Raw genomic sequence first — 26,398 nt, 5'->3', positions numbered from 1 at the left:
CCGCCGGCCTCCTCCTTCTCCTCCCCCCGCACCGCGCATGCGCAGACAGCCCCCCCCCCCCCGGTGCGCCTGCGCACTCTGATCCATCAGTATGCGCGGGCACCCCCCCCCCCCCCCCCAGGTGTGCCTGCGCACTCTGATCCATCAGCAAGCGCGGACACCCCCCTCCCGGTGCGCCTGCGCACTTTGATCCATCAGCACGCGCAGACACCCCCCCCATCCCGGTGCGCCTGCGCACTCTGACCTATCAGCATGTGCAGACACCCCCTCCCCGGGTGCGCCTGCGCACTCTGACCCATCATCAGTATGCGCAGACACCCCCCCCCGCCGGTGCGCCTGCGCACTCTGACCCATCAGCACAAGCAGACACCCCCCCCGGTGCGCCTGCGCACTCTGACCATCAGCATGCGCCGAAACACACACACACACACACACACACACACACACACACACACACACACACACACACACACACACACACACACACACACACACACACACACACACACACACACACACACACACACACACACACACACACACACGCCCGGTGCGCCTGCGCACTCTGACCCACCGGCATGCGCAGACACCCCCGTGCGCCTGCGCACACTGACCCATCAGCACGCGCAGACACCCCCCCCGTGCGCCTGCGCACTCTGACCATCAGCATGCGCCGACACACACCCCCGCCCGGTGCGCCTGCGCACTCTAACCCATCAGCATGCGCAGACCCCCCCCCCCCCGGTGCGCCTGCGCACTCTGATCTATCAGTATGCGCAGACATCCCCCGGGTGCGCCCGCGCACTCTGACCCATCAGCATGCGCAGACAGCCCCCTCCCGGTGCGCCTGCGCACTCTGACCCATCAGCATGCGCAGACACACACCCCGTGCGCCTGCGCACTCTGACCCATCAGCCTGGCGCGTGCGCGTAACCGTCCTCTGCGCCTGCGCGTTCGACCGCCCGCGTGGAGCCCTGTAGAGGCCGAACGTCCCGTTTCCCGGAGTGCTGTCCTTCATTCAACAATCAATCGTAGTCATTGAGCGCTTACTGTGTGCAGAGCACTGTGCTAAGCGCTTGGGAAGTACAAGTTGGCAACATATAGAGACGGTCCCCACCCAACAGCGGGCTTACAGTCTAGAAGGGGGAGACAGACAACAAAACATCTTAACAGAATAAAATTCATTCATTCAATCGTATTTATTGAGCGCTTACTGTGTGCAGAGCACTGGACTAAGCGCTTGGGAAGTCCAAGTTGGCAACATATAGAGACGATCCCTACCCAACAGCGGGCTTACAGTCTTTTAACCCTTCAAAGCCCTACTGAGCGCTCACCTCCTCCAGGAGGCCTTCCCAGACTGAGCCCCCTCCTTCCTCTCCCCCTACTCCCCATCCGCCTTACCTCCTTCCCCTCCCCACAGCACCTGTATATATGTATGTATGTTTGTATGTATTTATTACTCTATTTTATATTTTACATATTTATTCTATTTAATTTTGTTAATATGTTTTGTTCTCTGTCTCCCCCTTCTAGACTGTGAGCCCGCTGTTGGGTAGGGACCGTCTCTGTATGTTGCCAACTTGTACTTCCCAAGTGCTTAACACAGTGCTCTGTGCACAGTAAATGCTCAATAAATACGATTGAATGAATGAAAATGAATGAATACCATCATTACTATCTAGCCTGTGAGCCCGCTGTTGGGTAGGGACCGTCTCTCTATGTTGCCAACTTGTACTTCCCAAGCGCTTAGCACAGTGCTCTGCACCCAGTAAGCGCTCGATAAATACGATTGAATGAATGAACGAATGAATGCTCTGCACCCAGTAAGCGCTCAATAAATACGATTGAATGAATGAATGAATGAAAATGAATGAAAAGCACCATTACTATCTAGACTGTGAGCCTACTGTTGGGTAGGGACCGTCTCTATAATGTTGCCACCTTGTACTTCCAAAGCGCTTATCACAGTGTTCTGCACCCAGTAAGCGCTCAATAAATACGATTGCATGAATGAATGCTCTGCACACAGTAAGCGCTCAATAAATACGATTGAATGAATGAAAATGAATGAAAACCACCATTATTATCTATACTGTGAGCCCGCTGTTGGGTAGGGCCCGTCTCTCTATGTTGCCAACTTGTACATCCCAAGCACTTAGCACAGTGCTCTGCACCCAGTAAGTGCTCGATAAATACGATTGAATGAATGAACGAATGAATGCTCTACACCCAGTAAGCGCTCAATAAATACGATTGAATGAATAAACGAATGAAAATGAATGAATACCACCATTATTATCTAGACTGTGAGCCCACTGTTGGGTAGGGCCCGTCTCTCTATGTTGCCACCTTGTACATCCCAAGCGCTTAGCACAGGGCCCTGCACCCAGTAAGCGCTCGATAAATACGATTGAATGAATGAAAATGAGTGAATACCACCATGACTATGTAGACTGTGAGCCTACTGTTGGGTAGGGACCGTCTCTGTATGTTGCCACTTTGTACATCCCAAGCACTTAGCACAGTGCTCTGCACCCGGTAAGCGCTCGATAAATACGACTGAATGAATGAAAATGAATGAATACCACCATGACTATGTAGACTGTGAGCCTACTGTTGGGTAGGGACCGTCTCTCTATGTTGCCACCTTGTACATCCCAAGCGCTTAGCACAGGGCTCTGCACCCAGTAAGCGCCCAATAAATATGACTGAATGAATGAAAAAGAGTGAATACCACCCTGACTACCTAGACCGCGAGCCCACTGTTGGGTAGGGCCCGTCTCTGTATGTTGCCACCTTGTACATCCCAAGCGCTTAGCACAGGGCTCTGCACCCAGTAAGCGCTCGATAAATACGACTGAATGAATGAAAAAGAGTGAATACCACCCTGACTACCTAGACTGCGAGTAGGGCCCGTCTCTGTATGTTGCCACCTTGTACATCCCAAGCGCTTAGCACAGGGCCCGGTAAGCGCTCAATAAATACGACTGGATCGAAGTGAGGCTGTAGCTCCACCACGTGTGCTGTGTGACCTTGGGCAAGTCGCTTCTCTGAGCCTCAGTTTCCTCACCTGTAAAATGGGGGTGAAGACTGGGAGCCCCACGTGGGACAACCTGATCACCTTGTATCCCCCCCCCCCGCCAGCGCTTGGAACAGCGCTTTGCACATAGTAAGCGCTTACAAGCAAAAAAAGTTGGACGTAGACCCTGTTCCTCACAGGGCTCTGCCTTAATCCCCATTTTACAGATAGAGGAGGGATCTGAGGTGCAGTGAAGCGATTTGCCCAGCAAATAAGCTACAATAATGATAATAATGGCATTTATTAGGTGTTTACCATGTGCAAAGCACTGTTCTAAGGGCTGCTCTCCCCCTCGTCCCCCTCTCCATCCCCCCGTCTTACCTCCTTCCCTTCCCCACAGCACCTGTATATATGGTTGTACATATTTGTTACTCTATTTATTTGACTTGTACATTTCTATCCTACTTATTTTATTTTGTTGGTAATGTTTGGTTCTGTTCTCTGTCTCCCCCTTTTAGACTGTGAGCCCACTGTTGGGTAGGGACCGTCTCTATGTGATGCCAATTTGTACTTCCCAAGCGCTTCGTACAGTGCTCTGCACATAGTAAGCGCTCAATAAAGACGATTGATTGATTGATTAATAAATGCCATTATTGTTGTTATTGGAGAGGGAGGGAGGGCACCGGTTGCGCGGCGTTGGCGGGGCGGAGCGAGGGGCGGAGAGGGGAGGAGCGGGGACCCCGATGGCCGCGGAGCCGGGCCCGGGCCGCCGCTGCCGTTACAGGCCCGGGGGGCGGCTGGACATGAGCCACGGCTTCGTGCACCACATCCGGAGGAACCAGCTGGCCCGGTAACCGGCTCCCCCGCCCGGGGGGGGGGACTTCTCATCAATCAATCAATCAATCCATCAATTGATTGAGCGCTTACTGTGCGCTCTAATCGATCCATCCATCCATCAGTCAGTCGTATTTATTGAGCGCTCACTGTGTGCTTGGGGAGTCCAAGTTGGCAACATGGGCCCTACCCAACAGCGGGCTCCCAGTCGAGAAGGGGGAGACAGAACAAAACCAGACTAATCAAATTAATAGAGTAGATAGGTACAAGTAGAATAAATCGAGTAATCAATCAATCAGTCGTATTTTTCGTATCATCAATCGTATTTATTGAGCGCTTACTATGTGCAGAGCACTGTACTAAGCGCTTGGGAAGTACAAATTGGCAACATATAGAGACGGTCCCTACCCCAACAGTGGGGTATTTTATTACCCCACTATTTTTATTACCCCACTGTTCTCTGTCTCCCCCTTCTCGCCTGTGAGCCCGCTGTTGGGCAGGGACAGTAAGCGCTCGACAAATACGATTGATTGATCGGTACAAGTAGAATAAATGGAGTGATCAATCGATCAATCAATCGTATTTGTCGAGCGCTTACTGTCCCTGCCCAGCAGCGGGCTCAGCGGGCTATTTATTTTATTTTGTTAGTATGTTTGGTTTTGTTCTCTGTCTCCCCCTTTTAGACTGTGAGCCCACTGTTGGGTAGGGACTGTCTCTCTATGTGATGCCAATTTGTACTTCCCGAGCGCTTAGTACAGTGCTCTGCACGTAGTAAGCGCTCAATAAATACAATTGATGATGATAATGATGAATGAATGACGGCGGGGGGGGGGCCGGGGACCCCTGACCTCCGACCCCGCTGCCCCCCGTAGGGACGACTACGACAAGCAGATGAAGCAGGCGGCCTCGGAGAAGGGCAGGAGGCGGCACACGGCCGCCCCGGCTCGGCCCCGCAAGCCCGACCGGCAGGTCTACCTGCCCCGCCGCCGAGGTGAGCCCCAGGGACGGGACCCCCGCCCCACCTCGCCGCCCACCCGGGGGGCATCAATCCCGGGGTCCCCGCCCTGCCCCGGCCCCCCTCTGACCCCCGCCCATCTCCCTCCCGCCGCTGCCCCCAGCCAGCGAGCCCCCCGCCCCCCAAGGCGCCGACTACGAGGAGTCCAGCGGCGGCAGCTCGGACCCGGAGCCGCCCGGACCCCAGCTCTTCTGCCTGGAGTACGAGGCGGACAGCGGGGAGGTCACCTCCGTCGTGGTCTACCAGGTAGGCCCCGGCCCAGACCTCCCTGGGCACGGCCCGAGGCTGGCGGGCGGCCGGGAGGGCCAGTTGGAGGGACAGGGCGGGGTCCCATCCCGTCCCGGTGACTTTCCTCCACCCGCCCAGGACGATGACCCAGCCAGGGTAAGCGAGGCGGTCTCGGCCCACACCCCCCTGGACCCTGCCATGCGCGAGGCCCTGCGACGGCGCATCCAGGAAGAGATGGCGAAGCGGCAGAGTCTGCAGTGACCGCGCCACGTTCCCCGCGGAGGGGGCGAACCCCCTTCTCCCCGGCTGCCCCCGGAGGGGCCGGGGGAGCTGCGGGTTGGACCGCTAGCGAGGGGGGAGCCGGGCTCTGCCCGCGGCCGGGGGACACCTCCCCTAGTCGGCTGCAGCTTGAGGCCCCTCTCCTGAGGGAGAAGAGGTTGTCGATCCACAGGCCTGGGCCTCCTTCGAGGGTGTGCGCTGACCCCTGCCTCAGGCAGTGACCCGGGCTCTGGCCTGCCGCCTTGGTGGTCCAGGGAGGGCCCTCGGGGGACATTTCGCCCAACCTCACGCCTTGCCAGTGAGGAAATCGTGGTGGTGTTAGAGAACAGCGCAGTGAGCCATTCGCTCGCTCTCCCTCTGGGGTCCAGTTAAGTTCCGTGCCAACTTCCCGAAGCTGTCTGTGTGCCATACGACCCCCTTTCCCACCTGGCCGTCCCTGCTAAGCAGGGAGCCCTGATCCTTATGGTGAACGATCTCCTACCCCAGTCCTTACTTCACCCCATCCCGGTTTTTGTACTGCTTCCCTGTTCACACCCTCTCTGTGTGTCCCCGGGAAACGTCCGCGGCTGTGCGATGCTCGGAATAAAGGTACCGACAAAGGGTGGCCCCTGCCTTGATCTACTGAGTCTGATTCCCATAGGGGACTAGGGGTGCTCTGTAGGGTCCGTGCGGCCCGGGACCGTTAGCCCCCTTGCCCTCGGCAGCACTGGTTTCCTAGCAGAGGTCTCCCAGCACCCCTCACCTCCATCACCACCGCCACCCTCTGAAGCCAGTCTGACAATGCCATCAGGCCCTGCTTTTTCATCAATCGTATTTATTGAGCGCTTACTATGTGCAGAGCACCGTACTAAGCGCTTGGGAAGTACAAGTTGGCAACATATAGAGACGGTCCCTACCCAACAGTGGGCTCACAGTCTCCTCCAGGCGCCTTCAGCCACCTGACCCTCAGCCTACTAACAAGCACTAGCCACCACTTGCAAAAGTTATGGGTCCAGGTGAACGGGCATCGCAAGCGGAGAGTATAAGTCCTCACCAGCAGGACCGTGTCTTTTGTTTTTATTTTACTCTCCTAAGGGCCCAGTACAGTGCTCTGCCCACAGAAGGTACTACAAACAGCACTGTGCCCCCAGGAAGCCTTCAGTACAGTTCTCTGCTCACAAGTCACCCAGCACAGTGCTTTGCAAGCAGGAGGCACCCATTACAGCATTCTGCAAGCAGGAGGTACCCGTTACAGTGGACATTTAATACCAATGGTTCCCATAGCTGAGTGCTACAAACAAAGCCATAGCAGATCTCCCTAAACCTCCTGCTCCTCCCATCAGTGCCCCTTCCCCTTCCTGTGGGGGGAGAGAAAAACAGGGTGACAAAAACAGGCTCTCCCTCTCCTGGCTGCTGTTTCTGATTTGAACCGCGCACGCCGCCATAGGCACCCGGGACTCTGTTCCCGAGAGGCCCGCCCGCCCGCCCGCCATCACACCGCATGGACCCCGCTGCTCCCGGAAGGATCCTCTCAGAGCACCAGAGAGGCCCGCCATAGACGCCCGGGACTCCGTCACCGAGAGACCCGCCGGCCATCACACCGCGTGGCCCCCGCTGCTCCTGGAAGGCTCCTCTCCTCCGAGCGCCGCCATAGACACCCCCTGCTTCCACCCCACCCACTTAAGCGACCTTCCTTATAGTGCCCCCCCAACACCCCTTCCCGGTCCGGTCTGCCATAGACGCCATAGACTCCCCCCCACCCCCACCCCGGGAAAAAGGCCCTTGTTATCACCAAGTTACAATAATGACAACCTCATTCGCACCTACTCAGCCCTCCTGTCCCACCATCGACCACCGGCCCATGTCCTCCCCCGGGCCTGGAATGCCTTCCCTCTACCCATCCGCCAAGCTAGCTCTCTTCCTCCCTTCAAGGCTCTGCTGAGAGCTCATCTCCTCCAGGAGGCCTTCTCAGACTGAGCCCCTTCCTTCCTCTCCCCCTCGTCCCCCTCTCCATCCCCCGCATCTTACCTCCTTCCCTTCCCCACAGCACCTGTATATATGTATATATGTTTGTACAGATTTATTACTCTATTTATTTTACTTGTACCTATCTATTCTATTTTATTTTGTTAATATGTTTGCTTTTGTTCTCTGTCTCCCCCTTCTAGACTGTGAGCCCACTGTTGGGTAGGGACTGTCTCTATATGTTGCCAGCTTGTACTTCCCAAGCGCTTAGTACAGTGCTCTGCACACAGTAAGCGCTCAATAAATCCGATTGATTGATTGATTGATTGAACCTCTCCCCCCCCCGACTGAGCCCCCTCCTTCCTCTTCCCCTCCTCCCCCTCCCCATCCCCCCATCTTACCTCCTTCCCCTCCCCACAGCACCTGTATATATGTTTGTACATATTTATTACTCTATTTATTTTGTTTGTACATATTTATTCTATTTATTTTATTTTGTTAATATGTTTTGTTTTGTTCTCTGTCTCCCCCTTCTAGACTGTGAGCCCACTGTTGGGTAGGGACCGTCTCTATGTTGCCAACTTGTACTTCCCAAGCGCTTCGTACAGTGCTGTGCACACAGCACTCAATAAATACGATTGAATGAATGAATGAATGCCCTCAGGCTGACCCCAGCCCAGACCCCTCCAGGGTCCCCTTAAGGACAGAAGCCAGGCATTGGCTTCCCTCGGCTAGGAAGAGCGTCAGGTACCTAGAGTGAAGGGGTGGGGGGAACCAGGCAGACATTTACCCAGTCATCTGCTTTCCCCCCACATACACCCTCCCTGAAGCCAGGAAGTTGGGGAGGAGGGGACAGTGGCCAAGAAGCTTTGCCTCCAGCCCCATCCCTCTTCCAGACCTCAGTGAGTGGGTGCTGGGCAGCCTAGAGGGGCTCCATGGGTCCCATCAATCTAAACCCCCAAACCCCCGACTGTTTGGGTCAGTGGGTCGATATGAGTTTGCCTAGCCCACCTCAGCCAGAAGCCCCCGGGAGGCTCTCGCCTCTCCCTCAGCTGGGTCCCCGGAGCCCTCAGGACACTGGAGCTGCATCCCATTCTGCCTCTTCCCCCACCTCTCCCAGCCCTCTGGTTTTGTCCACGCTGGGAGGAACTGGGGCTGGGTTGCCCCCGCCCTCCTGTCCCCCCCACCCCAGGTTTATGGGGCACGTGGCTGTGGCAACACCTGAAAACGGGATACTCCCCCATCTCCCACATGCGCCGAGGATGAGGGCAGATCCGGGCACTGGAGAGGTTTGAGTAGCTCAGCAGGTTCCCTGGGCACCGGTCACATCTCAACAATAAAAACAAGCCTTTGTACTTGCCTAGAGTTTTGATTTTTCCCAAGTGCTCTCACATCAGTTGTCATTTTTGCCTGGAAATAGGCCATCATCATCATCATCATCATCAATCGTATTTATTGAGCGCTTACTATGTGCAGAGCACTGTACTAAGCGCTTGGGAAGTACAAATTGGCAACATATAGAGACAGTCCCTACCCAACAGTGGGCTCACAGTCTAAAAGGGGGAGATAGAGAACAAAACCAAACATACTAACAAAATAAAATAAATAGAATAGATATGTACAAATAAAATAAATAGAGTAAAAAAATATGTACAAACATATATACATATATACAGGTGATGTGGGGAAGGGAAGGAGGTAAGATGGGGGGGATGGAGAGGCCATCGCTTTACTGATAAGGGAATCAATCAGTGGAATTTATTGAATGCTTACTAAGCACTTGGGAGAGTACAGGACGACAGATTTGGAGAGACACGTTTCCTGCCCATAAGGAGCTTACAGACCAGAAAGGGAGACAGATATTAAAATAAACTAGAGATGTGGACGTAAGAGTTGTGGGGGTTGAGGGTGGGATGAATATCAAGTGCTTAAAGGGGCAGATCCAACTGCAAGGACGACTCAGAAGGGAAAGCCAGTAGGGGAGATGAAAGATTTAGATGGGGGAAGTCCTCTTGGAGATGTGATTTCAGTAAGGCTTTGACAGTGGGGAAAGTGGTTATCTGTCAGATGTGAAAGGAAGAGGGAGTTTCAGGACAGAGGGAGAAGGTGGACAAGGGATCGGAGGCAGGGTAGAACTGAGGCCCACTGAGGTCGAGTGACTTTCCCAAGTCTTCCCAGTGATGAGCTGGGAAGAGAACCTGGGTTCCCCCAACTCCCAACCCCTTGTGTTTTCTGCCAGGCTGCACTACCTTCCCTGAAGGCTTTTTTTGAGGAGGAGGGGGTTCCTGTACTGACCCAGCCCTGGGGCCATTCCTTGAGAAGAAACAGGAGGCCAGTGTCTAAACCAGGAGGGGAGCCCGGAGCCCTGAGTCAATCCCGAGTTCTGCCACGGCCCAGAGAAGGACTCTGCTCCTCTGAGCCTCGGTTCCAGACAAGGGTGCCGAGCCCCCGTGCGCAGACGCTACAGAGCTACCCCAGAGAGCGGCTCCAGCTTGGCCCCGGATTCCTCACCGGGCCCAGATCCAGCTCCTTCGCCAAATAAATGGCCAGGCCTGTTTCTTCTTACCTGTCGCTGCCAAGGCTGGACGTCCAGGGTCAGGGGTCTCCTGGGCAACGGTGACCTCACAACGCGGTGGGATTGTTTGGGGCCGTTGCCAGGGAAACCTGGAATCTGGACCCGAGTCCTGGACAGTAAGCAGGGGGAACCGGTCCTTCAAGGACATAAGGCTTTCTCAGCCTGAGGAGAGGGTGGGAGAGGCAGGCCCCTCCTCCGGAGAAGCCTTTGGAAAGTGACATGGAGCTCGTCCCCAGCTGAGGCCAACTCCTGCCAGCTGGGGTGGTCCTTTTGTGGCCCAAGCACTGTTGCTGAACCCCATCCAGCTGGGCAGAGATGTCCAGCCTCTGCGGGAGCAGAAATCAGCTCCTCGGGCCACCTCCTTTCGTCCACCAGAGCGATTGAAACGAGTGTCCCTCGTCTGTCTCCATTCTCTCTGTCCTCCTACCTTCTTGCTTTCAAGGGCCCCTCCCCGCAACCCTCTGCCACCCTCACTGGGTGGGATGAAGCAAGAGCGAAAGAAAGGGCTGCTTACCTCTACTGCCCCAGCACAGTGGAAGCAACAGATTTCTGGGCCTTAGTTTCCTCATCTGTAAAATGGACGTAAAATACCTGGCCTCTCCAGATTTTTAATTGTAAGCCCCCATGTGGAACAGGGACTGTGTCCATAGGATTATTTTATAGCTACACCAGCGCTTTTTACACAGTGCTAGGCTCATAGTAAGTGCTCAGTGAATGCCAACATTCTTCCAGCTCGTCAGCGGCCTGGCCAAGAGAGTCAGCTGATAATCTCAACTCCAGATGGGGAGGCGAATGGCTCCCACCACTGAGCAAACGGTCCTCACCCCCTCCCCTGGCTGGGTCTGTCCCCTTGGGGGGAGGGTAGCCGTCCCTTGCCTCTCTAAGAAGGGAGGGTGACACTGTCTCCACGGATGCTGAGCTCTGGCTAGAAGGAGCCCTGAAGCCCGTAAAAAGCAGATTTTGCAGCACCTCATGGCTGCAGAGGAGGCCCATGGCCACCTTGATGACCGCTCCCGAGATCCTCCAGGGCTGGACACGTGTGGTATGGCTGGGGCCGCGGATGGGGTGCCCTTGGCGTGGAAAGGGCACGCCAGAAATGAGTAGCGCTGGATGTGACTGAATCCCCACCCCTTCTGGTTCTGCGGCCCTCCCTCGGTGGGGCCCACGTCCGCTGAGACCAGAGACCCAGCGCGACCTCAATGCCCCGCTGAAGTCCATCCGCTCTGTGGTCTGCAGCCCCATTCCTCCGCGGCTGCCGAGGCACAAGGAGGCCTTTAGACAGGGTTGGCCCAGGCAGGGGGCCCCGCTGCCCCGGAGGGTCCGTGGGCCTGCGGGAAGGGGCCCCATTGTCCCGGAGATCCCGACTTGTCCTTCCCAAGCGCTTAGTCCAGTGCTCTGCACACAGTAAGCCCTCAATAAGTACGATTGAATGAATGAATGAAGCTGTGGGCAGGTGGGGGAGAAGCACCCTGGGGCTCCTTCCTCTCCCCCTCGCCACCCCCCCCCGACCTCCTTCCCCTCCCCACAGCACCTGTATATATGTTTGTACAGGTTTATTACTCTATTTATTTTACTTGTACATATTTACTATTCTATTTATTTTATTTTGTTAAGGATGGGCATCCAGCTTTACTTCTATTTATTCTGATGACCTGACACCTCTCCGCATGTTTTGTTTTGTTGTCTGTCTCCCCCTTCTAGACCGTGAGCCCGTTCGTTGGGTAGGGACCGTCTCTAGATGTTGCCGACTTGGACTTCCCAAGCGCTTATTCCAGTGCTCTGCACACAGTAAGCGCTCAATAAATACGAGTGAACCCCTCCTCAAAAATCTCCAGTGGCTACCAATCAATCTGCGCATCAGGCAGAAACTCCTCACCCTCGGCTTCAAGGCTGTCCATCACCTCGCCCTCTCCTACCTCACCTCCCTTCTTTCCTTCTCCAGCCCAGCCCGCACCCTCCGCTCCTCTGCCGCTAATCTCCTCACCGTGCCTCGTTTTCGCCTGTCCCGCCGTCGACCCCCAGCTCACGTCATCCCCCTGGCCTGGAATGCCTTCCCTCCCCACATCCGCCAAGCTGGCTCTCTTCCTCCCTTCAAGGCCCTACTGAGAGCTCACCTCCTCCAGGAGGCCTTCCCACACTGACCCCCTCCTTCCTCTCCCCCTCCTCCCCCTCTCCATCCCCCAATCTTACCTCCTTCCCTTCCCCACAGCACCTGTATATATGTATATATGTTTGTACATATTTATCACTCTATTTATTTTACTTGTACATATCTATTCTGTTTATTTTATTTTGTTAATAAGTTTGGTTTTGTTCTCTGTCTCCCCCTTCTAGACTGTGAGCCCACTGTTGGGTAGGGACTGTCTCTATATGTTGCCAATTTGTACTTCCCAAGCACTTAGTACAGTGCTCTGCACACAGTAAGCGCTCAATAAATACTATTGATTGATTGATTGATTGATTGTTCTCTGTCTCCCCCTTCTAGACTGTGAGCCCACTGTTGGGTAGGGACTGTCTCTCTATGTTGCCAACTTGGATTTCCCAAGCGCTTAGTACAGTGCTCTGCACACAGTAAGCGCTCAATAAATACGATTGATTGATTGATCGTACATATCTATTCTATTTATTTTATTTTGTTAAGTTTGGTTATGTTCTGTCTCCCCCTTCTAGACTGCGAGCCCACTGTTGGGTAGGGACCGTCTCTCTATGTTGCCAACTTGTACTTCCCAAGCGCTTAGTCCAGTGCTCTGCACGCAGTAAGTGCTCAATAAATACGATTGAGTAGTGTAGTGCTCTGCACGCAGTAAGCGCTCAAGAAACACGATTGATTGAGTGAGTGAATGAGTGAATGAATGGGGATGCCCGGGGCATTGTGACGTCACGGCGGGGGCGGCGCGGGGGCTGCCGGGAGTTGTAGTCCGGACGGCGGCGCGGGCCCCGGGGCCCCCCAGCGCATGGACTCCACGGCCCGTCGGCCACAGCGCGGCCGCCCCTACGGGAGGCTCAGCCCCGGCCCTACAGTCGGATCTTTAAACCCTTTAAAGAGAGGAGGAGGAGGAGGAGGAGGTGGTGAGGGTGGGTAGGGGAAGGGACACCACCCCATCCTGGGAGCACAGCTTCCAGATCCAATTCTTCCCCCTCCCTGGGAGGACCCGTGGGGGGAAGGTCCAATCCCTGAATCCAAGACTTGGGAGGGAGGGAGGGAGGGATGAGAAGGGGGCTCCCACCCCTTTCTGCCCCCCGGTGAGGGTTGGCTCCAGTTATCTGGTTTTGCCCCTCTCTGCCCGGGGGGGGGGGTTGGTCTTATTGGGGTCCATGGGGACGGCCCAGTCCAGGGACCCCCGGGAGAGGGCCGGCCTAGGGGCTGGTCCCGCTGCTCTGACCCCCCCCCCCCCGTGACCTCGTTTCCTCCTGTCTGTCCGCCTCCCGCAGGGCCGGGGCAGCCGAGGGGTGCGGCCCATCCCCGGGGGCAGGAGGAGGTAGCCCGCCTCGCCCCTTCTCCCTCCAGCCGACCCGCCTCGGGGCCTCTCCCCCGGCCCTTTCCCGGCCCTCCCCTCCCTCATGACCGCCTGGATCGTCCTGCCTGTCAGCCTCTCCGCCTTCTCCATCACCGGCATATGGATCGTGTGAGTTCCCCGGTGGGCTGGGAGGGCGCCGGGGGGGCGGGGTCACGGGGATTGGGGGGCAGTGGGGAGCAGAGAGGGCGGGGGACACCGAGGACGGGAAGAGGAGAGCAGCGTGGGGGCAGGGAGCCGGAGGAAAATGGGGCTGGGCCGAAGCTCCGGCAAGGAAAGCTGGGGAAGGGACCCCAGACACTAGGTCCCTTGTCCCCACCAGGCAGAAGGGCAGGAGCCCAGCACCGCCCCTGCTGCCTCCGCCGCCTGGCCGAGCGCCCTCAGGACCAGCTGGCACCACTGCCAGGCGGCCAGGCGGCCGGCAGCGCCCTGCCACCTCTGCCCCCAGCCAGGGTTGGGTCCTCGAACAGATCGCCCTGCAGGGAGGGGGACGAGAAGCGGGCAGACGCCCAGGTTCCGGCCCCCAGACCCCACCTGCCCCGGAGCTCCGAGCAGGGCATGTGCTCATCTGCTGGGAAAGAAGGGCAGGACCGGGTGCCGAGGGGCCTGGAAGAGGGTAGGCCGGGCGAGGAGGAGGAGCAGGCTGGCTGGTTGGGGGGGGAGAGGGGTGGAGGCCACTGATGCCCTTCTGCCCCCCGGCAGGTATGCCATGGCAGTGATGAATCACCACGTGTGCCCCGTGGAGAACTGGTATGATAGCCCTTCTCCCAACCTGAGGGGCTGGCAGGGGCCACATGGAGTCCCCGCTCTTCCCTTTTGCATGGCCATCCCCTGCCTCGTGCCCCCCATCCCATGCCCGTGTTGTCTGTGAGCCGTGGGGCGGGTGGCGGGGGAGCTAGGAGAGGGGCCGAGGGCTGCTGTCGGGCGGGCAGATAGGAAGAGCAGGGTGGGACCTGCTTTCCTCCACTCCACTTCTCCTCCCCCTGCCCGCTCCCTTCCAATAGGTCCTACAATGAATCATGCTCCACTGACTCTGCCAAACAGGGCTCCCCAAAGAGCTGCTGCACTCTGGAGGACATTCCCCTCATCAGGTGAGGCCCCTCGGGCCAGAGGCAGGGTGTTCTGTTGGCCCCTCTTCTTCCGACTTACAAATTGGGAGTCAGAGGCCTCTGGGGGCTCCTTGGCCCCCAAGAGCCACAGGCCCACGGGGCGACCTGGCTCTGGGGCTCTGTCCCCGGCTAAGGAGCCAGGTCGCTCTGGGGCTCCTTAGCCTGAGGCAGAGCCCCCAGATGGGGCAGCTGCCTTCCCTTTCCCGACCTGCCAACCTCGGGAGAGCAGGATTGTTCCGAAACGGGGCAAGGAGGGGCTTGGCTGGCCCCTGGGGTCAGCTTTTGACTGCCCTCTCCCCCACCCAACCCCCAGCAAGTGCGGGACGTACCCTCCCGAGAGCTGCCTCTTCAGTCTCATCGGCAACGTCGGTGCCTTCATGGGTGAGTGCCTCTCATCCTTCCACCACCCCAAACATGCCCTCCGTCCTCCCCCTGGCCCCCCATCACCCCTTTGCCCTGCGCTAGGCCTTCTTTAGAGCGGAATTGGGTGAGGGCAGGGAATTCCGGGTTTGCTCCTGTCATGCTCGCCCAAGAGCTCGATACAGTGCCCTGCACTTAGTACTTACCATTGTTGCTTGCAGGTGACACAGTGGCATCTTAGGCCTTCACGGGGGTCGACCAGGAGCCTGGTCTGCCTTTTCCTGCCCCTTCCGCTCCCCCCAACCACACACACGCTGGCTGCACCTGGCGCAGGGCCGCATTGTCCACTCAGAGCCCCTGCCCACCGTCCCCTCCTCCTCCATCAACAGTCTGGGTAATACAAGGGGGGGATGGCCCAGCTCCCCAGTTTCCCATTTCTACTCCGCCACCCCCCATTGAGTGGGGGACGAGGCCTCTTAAGTTCTCTGCCCACAGTGGTGCTGATCTGCCTTCTGCGCTACGGCCAGCTGCTGGAACAGAGGCACCACTCCTGGGTGAACACCACTGCTCTGATCGCGGGCTGCACCAACGCCGCCGGGCTGGTCGTCGTCGGTAACTTCCAGGTCAGCCGGGGTGTCGTCCCCCACCCCTCCTTCTGTAGCAGTGGGCAGTTGTGAGGCCAGAGATTGGGGGCAGAGGTTGAGGGGGAGGTTGATTATTCATTATCATGGCATTTGTTAAGCCCTTACTTAATGGTAAGCACTGGGGAAGAAATAGATAATCACATCAGACAGTCCCTCCCCTATTATGGTCACAATGTAAGTGGAGAGAGCGAGTGTCTTATCCCAGTTTTACAGAGGAGGAAACAGGCTCAGAGAGGTTAAACGACTTGCCCAAGGTCACACAGCAGGTCAGTGGCAGAGCCAGGATTAGATTTGGGATGATGATAATACTAACAATGACGGTGGTGGTGGTAAGCCCTTCCTGGGGGCCGAGCAGGAGGCGAAGGTGGGGTCGATGTGAGGTGATAAGACAGGTCGCCGTACCGGTCCTGCCTCCGGCCTCTGCCCTGGCCCTCGGCCACGTTGCCTCCCGCTTAGCCCCCTGTGGTCCCCACGCGCCCAGGTGGATCACGCCAAGTCTCTGCACTACATTGGGGCCGGGGTGGCCTTCCCTGCCGGCCTGCTCTTCGTCTGCCTGCACTGCGTCCTGTCCTACCACGGGGCCGCCGCCTCCCTCGACCTCGCCATGGCCCACCTGCGAGCCGTACTCGCCGTCATCGCATTCGTCACCCTGGTCCTCAGTATCCTTACCAGGGGAGCTGGGTTTGGGGTTGGACCGAGCCCCGCCCCCCCGGGAGCGCCCTGTCCCCATCCCTGGCCTGGGGCCTCAATAGCGGCACAGTGCAGTCCCAGATCCGACCCAGGGATGCAGAAGCATCTGACCCACAGTAATAATTATTATTATGGTATTTGTTAAGCGTTTACTATGTACCAAGCACTGTTCTAAGCGCTGGGGTAGATGCAAGCTTATCAGGTCGGACACAGTCCCTGTCCCGCAAGGGACTCACAGTCTTAATCCCCATTTTACATTTGGGCAAGTGAAGTGACTTGCCCAAGGTCACACAGTATAACAAACGGCAGAGCCGGGAGTAGAACCCAGGTCCTTCTGAATCCCAGGCTCAGTTTCTATCAACTAAGGCACGCTGCTTCCCCATTAGTGCAGCGATACCGCCCCAGCCGCTCGTCTTGGGCCCCAGAAGCAAGTCTGGGGGAGGTGAGAGTGTGGGCCGGAGCGTAGGGGGGGGTCACATCTCTGCCTCTGTGAGGAGCCCCCCACCCATAGCCCATCCCCACCCTGGCACCGCATCAGGTACAGCTGGGAGGATGAGGAGGACCCATACCCTTCCAACGCCCCGTCCGTTCCTTAGCCGGCTCCCAGGTGGCATCTTCTTCATCCACGAGAGCTCCCGGCTGCAGCACGTGGCCGCCCTGTGCGAGTGGGTCTTCGTCATCGACATCCTCATCTTCTACGGGACCTTCAGCTACGAGTTCGGGGCCGTGTCGGGCGACACGCTGGTGGCTGCCCTCCAGCCGGCCTCCGGCCGCAGCTGCAAGTCTCCGGGCAGCAGCAGCACCTCCACGCACCTCCACTGTGCCCCAGAGGGCATCGCCATGATTTGAGACTGGATGGGGGCGGGGGTTGGCGTCCGCCCACTCCCCTCCCTCTTCCGTTTATTTTGTACCAAAAAGATTTTTTTAAGAGAAAGTGTTATTTGCAGGGGGGAGGCCCTTCTTCTCCAGCCTGTACCACCTAATCTGGCCGCCCCCACAACGCAGGGGCTGCCCATGTGCCTAATGGAGCCAGTCCACCTATCAGGGGGGGCAGGGTCAGGAGTTTTTTTCCTCTTTCCCATCCCAGTCCCCCCACGGTGCCTTCTGCTCCCCTGCCCTGGGGCTGGTGGAGCTTCTGCTGCAATAAGTTGGGAGGAGGGGGCTGGGCCCGGCTGGGACCCTCCCGCCCCCAAGCTGCAGCAGGCCAGTGCAAGCCATTCAACTCTTTTCCTTCTCCCCTCCTTCCTTTAGGGCAAATAACAGAGCAGAACCACATGGGTAATTTTAGTACTTTTTTATATCTATAAAAAAATGGCTTGGATTGTGCCATGGCCTTGGGGTCTCTTTGGAGGGAGGTGGGGAGGGCGGGGAGGGGCTGGGGCTTAGCCTCTGATCCCGGGGCAGAGATGAACAACGTGGGGGGCAGGGGGCCACACCACCCCCACTCTAATCTCCCTTCTAAACTGCTGTTCCCGTGGCCCTTCATCTCGAGGATGGGGATAGCTCTTCTGGGCCTGCTCGGTTAGTGTGGCGAAGCATTACTTTGGCTGCTGTTTTCCCAGGCGGGCCGGGGCAGGAGGGAAAAGGGCCGCTCTGTGCTGACCACCCTGGGCCCCAGGACAGATGCTGTAGGGTGGAGACCTAGAGCAAAGCAGCTCCTCTTGAGAGGCCCAAGCATTGATTCCTGGACGCAAGAGCCCCTTCGCTCCCCGGGGGCTCAGAACCAGGTGAGCTGGGTGAAGGGAGGCTTCAGTCCACAGAGAAGCCGTTCGACGAGGGTCTGGAAGGAGGCGGCAACCGTCTGGAGGTCTCTAATCACTGATTCTCCAGTGCTGACCCAATGCTTAGAGGACCCGCCTCCCCCGGGGGAGACTGGCATCTGAGCAAGCCTCCCCACCGCCGGCTCCTAAACTGCATAGCGGGCCGGCACGTCCAGGCCCCCTGCGGCGGCCGGGCCCGGTGAGCTGGCTCAGCCTTCGGCACTTCTGAAGAAGGGGAGCCACTGCCCGTCGAGGAGGGGCCTTAGCCCCTCCATCCTCCCCCTTCCCAGAGCCCTAAGCGAGGTACCTGTGGGGCCACATAAGGAAGAAATTTAATAAGCCGGGGGGGTGGGTGGGCTGGCGGGGAAGGAGGGCAGGAGCAGCCTCGGGCTGCCGGCTCCATCACGTGTACATGGCTCCGTGCAGGTACTCGAGCCGGTGCTGCCGTTGCTGCTGGCGGGCCTGCAAGACAGAGGCAGCCGCGGTGAGGCGTCCCGGCATACCCCGAACCGCTCCGAGGCCGACCAGGGATCTGCCGTAGCTGCGGGGCAGGAGTTGGGGAGAGGTATCCCAGGTAGTCTCTGAGTGATCTCAAGATCTGGAAAGAGCAGCGTGGCATGTTGGTGTGTGCTACGGGGTAGGAGCCCTAGCATGAGGGTGGGGGTGGAGAGACGCTTTGGCCCATCCCTGCCCCGCTCCTCACCCTACCTTGTCCTTCTTGTATTCCTCGTATTCTGCGTTGTCCGTGGGCAGCTCGTGCCGGCACAGGGGACAGGAGTTGGTCTGGAAAGACAGGCCGGGGCTGAGGGTTCCCATTTCGGTGCTCTGACACGTACGGACGGGGGCCCCGTTTCACCTCTCACCCCTGATGCCCACAGGCTCTGCTCTATCGTCCCGTTGGACACCCCCCCTTTACTCCCCTCCATAGCCTCAGGCAGGGTCTCCAAGGGTGGGAAGGGGACACAGGGGGGTACCTTGCCCAGCCAAGGTAAGATGCAGTTGGCGTGGAACAGGTGCTGGCAGGGCATGGCGCGGGCCGTCTGCTCCTCTTCAAACTCCAGCAGGCACACGGGGCACTTCAGACCCTTGTCTGGAACGGAGAATGAGTTGGACGGGGCATCGCTCTGTCATCATCAATCGTATTTATTGAGCGCTTACTCTGTGCAGAGCACTGTACTAAGCGCTTGGGAAGTACAAATTGGCAACATATAGAGACAGTCCCTACCCAACAGTGGGCTCACAGTCTAAAAGGAAATTTAGGGTGGAAATTCCACCCTCATGTCCCCCTGGAGGACTCCAGTCCCATAGGTATCTCATGCCTAAAACCCTTCTCTCCTGCTCTCTGCTTCCCCTGGGGCTGGAGACGGGGGGAAGGGGAGGCGGGTGGCAGGGGAGGTGTGGACCGAGTGAAGTGGCTGCCACCCTGGGGGTACGGGGGGACAGGGATAAAAGGGAAAGGGAGAAGGGCACTATAAGAGACAGAGATAACGGGGAAAGGGAGGAGAAGGATGCTCACCGGCCTGGGCCCCGGTGATGACGGCCGTGGGGAGGTTCTGGACGATTCTCTTGGCGGCGGGGGGGGGGAAGTCGGTGGTCCCAGTCTGTGAGGTCGGCGGAGCCCAGGTCAATGTCCATCCCACTGAAGAGCGTCCTGGGATGGGATGGGATGGGATGGGGCTTCACTGGACCGTACCTTCTCCCCTCCAGCCCCCAACTCACCCCCACCAATACTCCTAGCGCCTCCTCTGCCCCCCTCATTCATTTAGTCGCGTTTATCGAGCGCTTACTGTGTGCAAACCACTGTACTAAGCGCTTGGGAGAGTACACTACAATAAGACTGGGCCTCAGTTCCCTCATCTGTAAAATGGGGATTGACTGTGAGCTCCCCGTGGGACAACCTGATTGCCTGGTATCCCCCCAGCGCTTAGAACAGTGCTTTGCACATAGTAAGCACTTAAAAAATGCCATCATTATTATTATTATTATTATGACACATTCCCTGCCCACGATAACACTCCAGGTCCAGGCCCCTGCCATGAGCGGAACTCAGCAACTCTTCAATCAATCGAGCGTACATTTATTGAGCGCTTACTGTGTGCAGAGCGCTGTAGTCGGCGCCCCCGGAATGCCGCCCCACCCGGCCCAGCCCCATCCTCCTCTCCGGGCCCGATCCCAGCCCCCTGATAACCTCACTAACGTCCCGCACCCAGATACCCTGAGAAGCAGCATAGCTCAGTGGAAAGAGCACGGGCTTGAGAGTCAGAGGTCATGGGTTCTCATCCCGGCTCTGCCACTTGACAGCTGTGTGACTTTGGGCAAGGCACTTAACTTCTCTGTGCCTCAGTTACCTCATCTGGAAAATGGGGGTTAAGACTGTGAGCCCCATGTGGGACAATCTAATTAACTTACATCTCCCCCTCAGCGCTTAGAACAGTGCTTGGCACATAATAATAATAATGATGGTATTTGTTAAGCGCTTACTATGTGCACTGTTCTAAGCGCTGAATAATGATAATGATGGTATTGGTGAAGCGCTTACTATGTGCCAAGCACTGGGGTAGATACAAGGTCATCAGGTTGTCCCACGTGGGGCTCACAGTCTTCATCCCCATTTTACAGATGAGGGAACAGAGGCACAGAGAAGTAACTGGCCCAAAGTCACACAGCTGACAAGCGGCGGAGCCGGAATTAGAACCCACAACCTCTGACTCCCAAGCCCGGGCTCTTGCCACTGGGCCACGCTGTTTCCCTGGTATTTGTTTCCCTGGTATTTGTTTCCCTGGTATTTGTTTCCCTGGTTATTTGTTTGGCTTACTATGTGCCAAACACTGTTCTAAGCGCTAATATAAGTTTATCAGGTTGTCCCACATAATAATAATAATGATTGCATTTATTAAGCACTTACTATGTGCAAAGCGATAAACGCTGGGGAGGTTACAAGGTGATCATATTGTCCCACGGGGGGCTCACAGTCTTAATCCCCATTTTACAGATGAGGTAACTGAGGCACAGAGAAGTTAAGTGACTTGCCCAAAGCCACACACTCAAGTTCATTCATTCAATCGTATTTATTGAGCGCTGTGTGCAGAGCACTGCACTAAGCACTTGGGAAGTACAAGTTGGCAACATATAGGGACTGTCCCTACCCAACAGTGACGGAGCTGGGATTAGAACCCCTGACCTCTGACTCCCAAGCCCGTGCTCTTTCCACTGAGCCGCGCACGTGCGGCTCACAATCTTAATCCCCATTTTCCCGATGAGGTAACTGAGGCCCACAGAAGTGAAGTGACTTGCCCAAAGTCACACAGCACAACCAGTGGCAGAACCGGGATTAGAACCCACGACCTCTGCCTCCCAAGCCCTTGCTCTTTCCACTGAGCCACGTGGGGCTCCTCATCATCACCAATCGTATTTATTGAGCGCTTACTATGTGCAGAGCACTGTACTAAGCGCTTGGGAAGTCCAAATTGGCAACATACAGAGACGGTCCCTACCCAACAGTGGGCTCACAGTCTAAAAGGGGGAGACAGAGAACAAAACCAGACTAACAAAATAAAAGAAATAGATCTTACAATCACAGTCTTAATCCCCATTTTCCCGATGAGGTAACTGAGGCCCACAGAAGTGAACTTGCTGCCCCAAGTCACCCAGCACACCAGTGGCAGGGCCGGGATTAGAACCCACGACCTCTGCCTCCCAAGCCCGGGTTCCTTCCACTGAGCCACGCTGCTTCCCTCATAGTGGGCGCTTAACAATCTTAATCCCCATTTTCCCGATGAGGTAACTGAGGCCCACAGAAGTGAACTTGCCCCAAGTCACCCAGCACAACCAGTGGCAAGGCCGGGATTAGAACCCACGACCTCTGCCTCCCAAGCCCGGGTTCCTTCCACTGAGCCACGCTGCTTCCCTCATAGTGGGCGCTTAACAATCTTAATCCCCATTTTCCCGATGAGGTAACTGAGGCCCACAGAAGTGAACTTGCCCCAAGTCACCCAGCACAACCAGTGGCAAGGCCGGGATTAGAACCCACAACCTCTGCCTCCCAAGCCCGGGCTCCTTCCACTGAGCCACGCTGCTTCCCTCATAGTGGGCGTTTAACAATCTTAATCCCCATTTTCCCGATGAGGTAACTGAGGCCCACAGAAGTGAACTTGCTGCCCCAAGTCACCCAGCACACCAGTGGCAGGGCGGGATTAGAACCCACGACCTCTGCCTCCCAAGCCCGGGCTCCTTCCACTGAGCCACGCTGCTTCCCTCATAGTGGGCGTTTAACAATCTTAATCCCCATTTTCCCGATGAGGTAACTGAGGCCCACAGAAGTGAACTTGCTTTCCCAAGTCACCCAGCACACCAGTGGCAGGGCCGGGATTAGAACCCACGACCTCTGCCTCCCAAGCCCGGGCTCCTTCCACTGAGCCACGCTGCTTCCCTCATAGTGGGCGCTTAACAATCTTAATCCCCATTTTCCCGATGAGTTAACTGAGGCCCACAGAAGTGAACTTGCTGCCCCAAGTCACCCAGCACACCAGTGGCAGGGTCGGGATTAGAACCCACGACCTCTGCCTCCCAAGCCCGGGTTCCTTCCACTGAGCCACGCTGCTTCCCTCATAGTGGGCGCTTAACAATCTTAATCCCCATTTTCCCGATGAGGTAACTGAGGCCCACAGAAGTGAACTTGCCCCAAGTCACCCAGCACAACCAGTGGCAAGGCCGGGATTAGAACCCACAACCTCTGCCTCCCAAGCCCGGGCTCCTTCCACTGAGCCACGCTGCTTCCCTCATAGTGGGCGTTTAACAATCTTAATCCCCATTTTCCCGATGAGGTAACTGAGGCCCACAGAAGTGAACTTGCTGCCCCAAGGCACCCAGTACAACCAGTGGGAGGTCGGGATTAGAACCCACGACCTCTGCCTCCCAAGCCCGGGCTCCTTCCACTAAGCCACGCTGCTTCCCTCATAGTGGGCGTTTAACAATCTTAATCCCCATTTTCCCGATGAGGTAACTGAGGCCCACAGAAGTGAACTTGCTGCCCCAAGTCACCCAGCACAACCAGTGGCAAGGCCGGGATTAGAACCCACAACCTCTGCCTCCCAAGCCCGGGCTCCTTCCACTGAGCCACGCTGCTTCCCTCATAGTGGGCGTTTAACAATCTTAATCCCCATTTTCCCGATGAGGTAACTGAGGCCCACAGAAGTGAACTTGCTGCCCCAAGTCACCCAGCACAACCAGCGGCAGGGCCGGGATTAGAACCCACGACCTCTGCCTCCGAAGCCCAGGCTCCTTCCACTAAGCCACAATGCTTCCCACATAGTGAGCGCTTAACAACTGCCATTATTATTATTATTGCTGTTATTATTATTGTTATTATTATTAATTATCCCTCCCCCGGCCCGCACCGCGCCAGCTCCAGCAGCGCGTTCTGCCGATACTGCTCCTCCGGGATCCCGGGCTCGCAGTCGTGCTCGTCGAAGTAGGACGCCATCCCCCCCCGCGTCCGGTTCCGACCGGTCCAATCCGGTTCTAACCGGTTCTGACCGGTCCCGACCGGCTCCGGCCGCCCCGACGGCCCCGGCGCTGACCCAACTCCCCCCACCATCCCGCCCAGCCAATGGGACGGCGCCCTGCGCCCCACGGCCCAATCAGAGCAGCACAGCAACAGTGACGTACATCAACCCGGAAATGAAAGCTTACTCCCCATTGGCCCTTTGCAGGTCACGCGAGCCAATGGGGGCGGGCGCGCCCCCGGCGTCGCGCGTTCCACCGCCCACGCGCCCAGGGTTGAACCAGTCATTCATTCATTTTTTTTTTTTAATTTGTTAAGCGCTTACTATGTGCAGAGCACTGTTCTAAGCGCTGGGGGAAGGTACAAGGTGAATTCATTCATTCAATCGTATTTATTAACAATAATAATAATAATAATAATGATGGTATTTGTTAAGCGCTTACTATGTGCAAAGCACCGTTCTAAGCGCTGGGGGAAGGTACAAGGTGATAAGGTTGTCCCATGAGGGGCTCACAGTCTTAATCCCCATTTTACAGATGAGGTAACTGAGGCTCAGAGCAGTTAAGTGACTTGTCCAAGGTCATCATCATCATCATCATCAATCGTATTTATTGAGCGCTTACTGTGTGCAGAGCACTGTACTAAGCGCTTGGGAAGTACAAATTGGCAACACATAGTGACAGTCCCTTCCCAACAGTGGGCTCACAGTCTAAAAGCACAGCACACAGCAGACATGTGGGGGAGTCAGGATTCGAACCCATGACCTCTGACTCCAAAGCCCGCACCCTTTCCACTGAGCCACGCTGCTCCTGAATTCATTCATTCAATCGTATTTATTAATAATAATAATGATGGTATTTGTTAAGCGCTTACTGTGTGCAAAGCACTGTTCTAAGCGCTGGGGGAAGGTACAAGGTGAATTCATTCATTCAATCGTATTTATTAATAATAATAATAATAATAATGATGATGGTATTTGTTAAGCGCTTACTATGTGCAAAGCACCATTCTAAGCTCTGGGGGAAGGTACAAGGTGATAAGGTTGTCCCACGAGGGGCTCATAGTCTTAATCCCCATTTTACAGATGAGGGAACTGAGGCGCAGAGGAGTTCAGGGACTTGCCCCAAGTCACACAGCTGACAAGTGGCAGAGCAGGATTTGAACCCATGACCTCGGACTCCAAAGCCCGGGCTCTTTCCATTGAGCCACGCTGCTTCTCCATCTTATTGAGCGCTTACGGTGCGCAGAGCACTGGACTAAACGCTTGGGAAGTACTAGGTGGCAACATAGAGAGATGGTCCCTACCCAACAGCAGGCTCATCAGTCTATTCACTTATTTATTGTGAATATATACTGGTATATATGTATATATCAATCAATCAATCGTATTTATTGAGCGCTTACTGTGTGCAGAGCACTGGACTAAGCGCTTGGGAAGTACAAGGTGGCAACATAGAGAGACGGTCCCTACCCAACAGCGGGCTCATCAGTCTATTCACTTATTTATTGTGAATATATACCTGTAGATATGTATATATCAATCAATCGTATTTATTGAGCGCTTACTGTGTGCAGAGCACTGTACTGAGCACTTGGGAAGTACAAGTTGGCAACATAGAGAGACGGTCCCTACCCAACAGCGGGCTCATCAGTCTATTCACTTATTTATTGTGAATATATACATGTATATATCAATCAATCAATCAATCGTATTTATTGAGCGCTTACTGTGTGCAGAGCACTGGACTAAGCGCTTGGGAAGTACAAGTTGGCAACATAGAGAGACAGTCCCTACCCAACAGTGGGCTCACAGTCTAAAAGTCTAGACAGTCTAAAAGTCTAATATACACATCTGTATATATGTTTGTACATATTTATTACTCTATCTTGTACATATCCATTCTATTTTATTTTGTCAGTATGTTTGGTTTTGTTCTCTTTCTCCCCCTTCTAGACTGTGAGCCCACTGTTGGGTAGGGACTGTCACAATGTGTTGCCGACTTGTACTTCCCAAGCGCTTAGTACAGTGCTCTGCACACAGTAAGCGCTCAATAAATACGTTTGATTGATTGATTGATTGATTGATTAATTGAGAGCCTCCTGGGTGTGGAGCTCTGTACTAAGCGCCTGAGGGAGCTCAATATAACAGACCTGGTAGAGACATTCCCTGCCCACAGAGGACTTACAGTCTAGTCAGTTTGGCTCCTGGGATGGGGCGGGAATAAAGGGGTAATTCCAGAAGGAATCAGGCAGTTTCCCCTTGGCAATGAATTGCCAGGTTTAGGGAGGGAATTTCCTCACCTCTGCTTGCCCTTTTTAGGGGTACCAGGAGGTAATGGGTGGGGGTTGCAGGTGTTGGGCTACTACAACCTCCCATTCCCCGCAGATCAGGCCCCAAGAATCTTGGTGACTTACTGTGGGCAAAAGATGTCCCGTTTCCACCCGCCTCCTTCCCCGGACACAGAACGGGCCCGTACCTCCAGGATCCTGGGACGGTGAGGACCAGGCCCAGCAACTGTAACACAGTTGAGCTCCCGGTGGCACCCTACCAGTGTCTTTTTGGTCTTTGAGAGAGAAGCCCAAACCCCATCTGTCTCTGAGGTGCTCAGAACACACACTACAGCTCTCCTGGGGCACCCGGCAGATCGTTTCCCCCAGTGCATGACAAGGAACTTGAGGTCCAGAGTTCGGCAGGTTCTCGTTGAAGGTAGCAGAGCGGGTGGGCTGAGGAGGCCAGGAACTGTCCTCGGAAGAAGTCCATGTTCTGGTGTATCCATCCAGCCCCGCAGACCACCTCTCAGAGCTGAGGCTGCCTCTTTATGAGGTGGCTCGGGGAGGCCGCGGGAGCCTTGAAGTTCAGACAGGAGGAAGATCCACTCAGCCGGACAAGCCCCTTCTCCATTGCGGGCCCGGGCTGGGCACA

At 56.1% G+C, this 26,398-nt stretch overlaps 3 protein-coding genes across 3 annotated transcripts; 2 read left to right on the top strand and 1 right to left on the bottom strand.

Annotated features, from left to right (window-relative positions):
• Positions 1–3,762: 3,762 nt before the first annotated feature.
• Positions 3,763–5,982, top strand: C11H2orf68 (chromosome 11 C2orf68 homolog). The gene is made up of 4 exons (XM_038754406.1): positions 3,763–3,869; positions 4,726–4,844; positions 4,972–5,114; positions 5,235–5,982. The coding sequence occupies exons 1-4, from the start codon at positions 3,763–3,765 to the stop codon at positions 5,355–5,357; spliced, it is 492 nt and encodes a 163-aa protein (XP_038610334.1). The 3' UTR covers positions 5,358–5,982.
• A 6,957-nt stretch (positions 5,983–12,939) lies between these two features.
• TMEM150A (transmembrane protein 150A) lies at positions 12,940–17,533 on the top strand. Its single transcript, XM_038754770.1, has 8 exons — positions 12,940–12,969; positions 13,327–13,520; positions 14,112–14,159; positions 14,414–14,500; positions 14,832–14,899; positions 15,374–15,501; positions 16,004–16,181; positions 16,820–17,533. Exons 2-8 carry the CDS (start codon positions 13,456–13,458, stop codon positions 17,059–17,061), a joined length of 816 nt encoding a protein of 271 aa, XP_038610698.1. The 5' UTR covers positions 12,940–12,969; positions 13,327–13,455; the 3' UTR covers positions 17,062–17,533.
• Positions 17,534–17,782: 249 nt separating this feature from the next.
• Positions 17,783–23,484, bottom strand: RNF181 (ring finger protein 181). Its single transcript, XM_038754771.1, is given in 6 exon segments — positions 17,783–18,434; positions 18,681–18,755; positions 18,947–19,062; positions 19,489–19,555; positions 19,557–19,623; positions 23,369–23,484. Coding segments are annotated over 6 exon segments (471 nt in total). The 5' UTR covers positions 23,455–23,484; the 3' UTR covers positions 17,783–18,374.
• Positions 23,485–26,398: the final 2,914 nt, after the last annotated feature.

Source organism: Tachyglossus aculeatus, chromosome 11 (assembly GCF_015852505.1).
Source record: "Tachyglossus aculeatus isolate mTacAcu1 chromosome 11, mTacAcu1.pri, whole genome shotgun sequence".
Classification (NCBI taxonomy): Eukaryota; Metazoa; Chordata; class Mammalia; order Monotremata; family Tachyglossidae; genus Tachyglossus; species Tachyglossus aculeatus.
The sequence above is the reverse complement of the archived record's forward strand: the minus strand, read 5'-3'. Positions and strand labels throughout refer to the sequence as shown.

What these genes read in the sequence shown, in the direction of transcription:
- C11H2orf68 (XM_038754406.1), top strand. Translation starts at nt 3,763, where the DNA reads ATGGCCGCGGAGCCGGGCCCGGGCCGCCGCTGCCGTTACAGGCCCGGG. An exon ending in CTACCTGCCCCGCCGCCGAG is followed by an intron (nt 4,845 to 4,971) that starts GTGAGCCCCAGG and finishes CGCTGCCCCCAG; the next exon opens with CCAGCGAGCCCCCCGCCCCC. An exon ending in CCTCCGTCGTGGTCTACCAG is followed by an intron (nt 5,115 to 5,234) that starts GTAGGCCCCGGC and finishes CCACCCGCCCAG; the next exon opens with GACGATGACCCAGCCAGGGT.
- TMEM150A (XM_038754770.1), top strand. Translation starts at nt 13,456, where the DNA reads ATGACCGCCTGGATCGTCCTGCCTGTCAGCCTCTCCGCCTTCTCCATC. An exon ending in ATCACCGGCATATGGATCGT is followed by an intron (nt 13,521 to 14,111) that starts GTGAGTTCCCCG and finishes GCCCCCCGGCAG; the next exon opens with GTATGCCATGGCAGTGATGA. An exon ending in TCGTCGTCGGTAACTTCCAG is followed by an intron (nt 15,502 to 16,003) that starts GTCAGCCGGGGT and finishes CCACGCGCCCAG; the next exon opens with GTGGATCACGCCAAGTCTCT.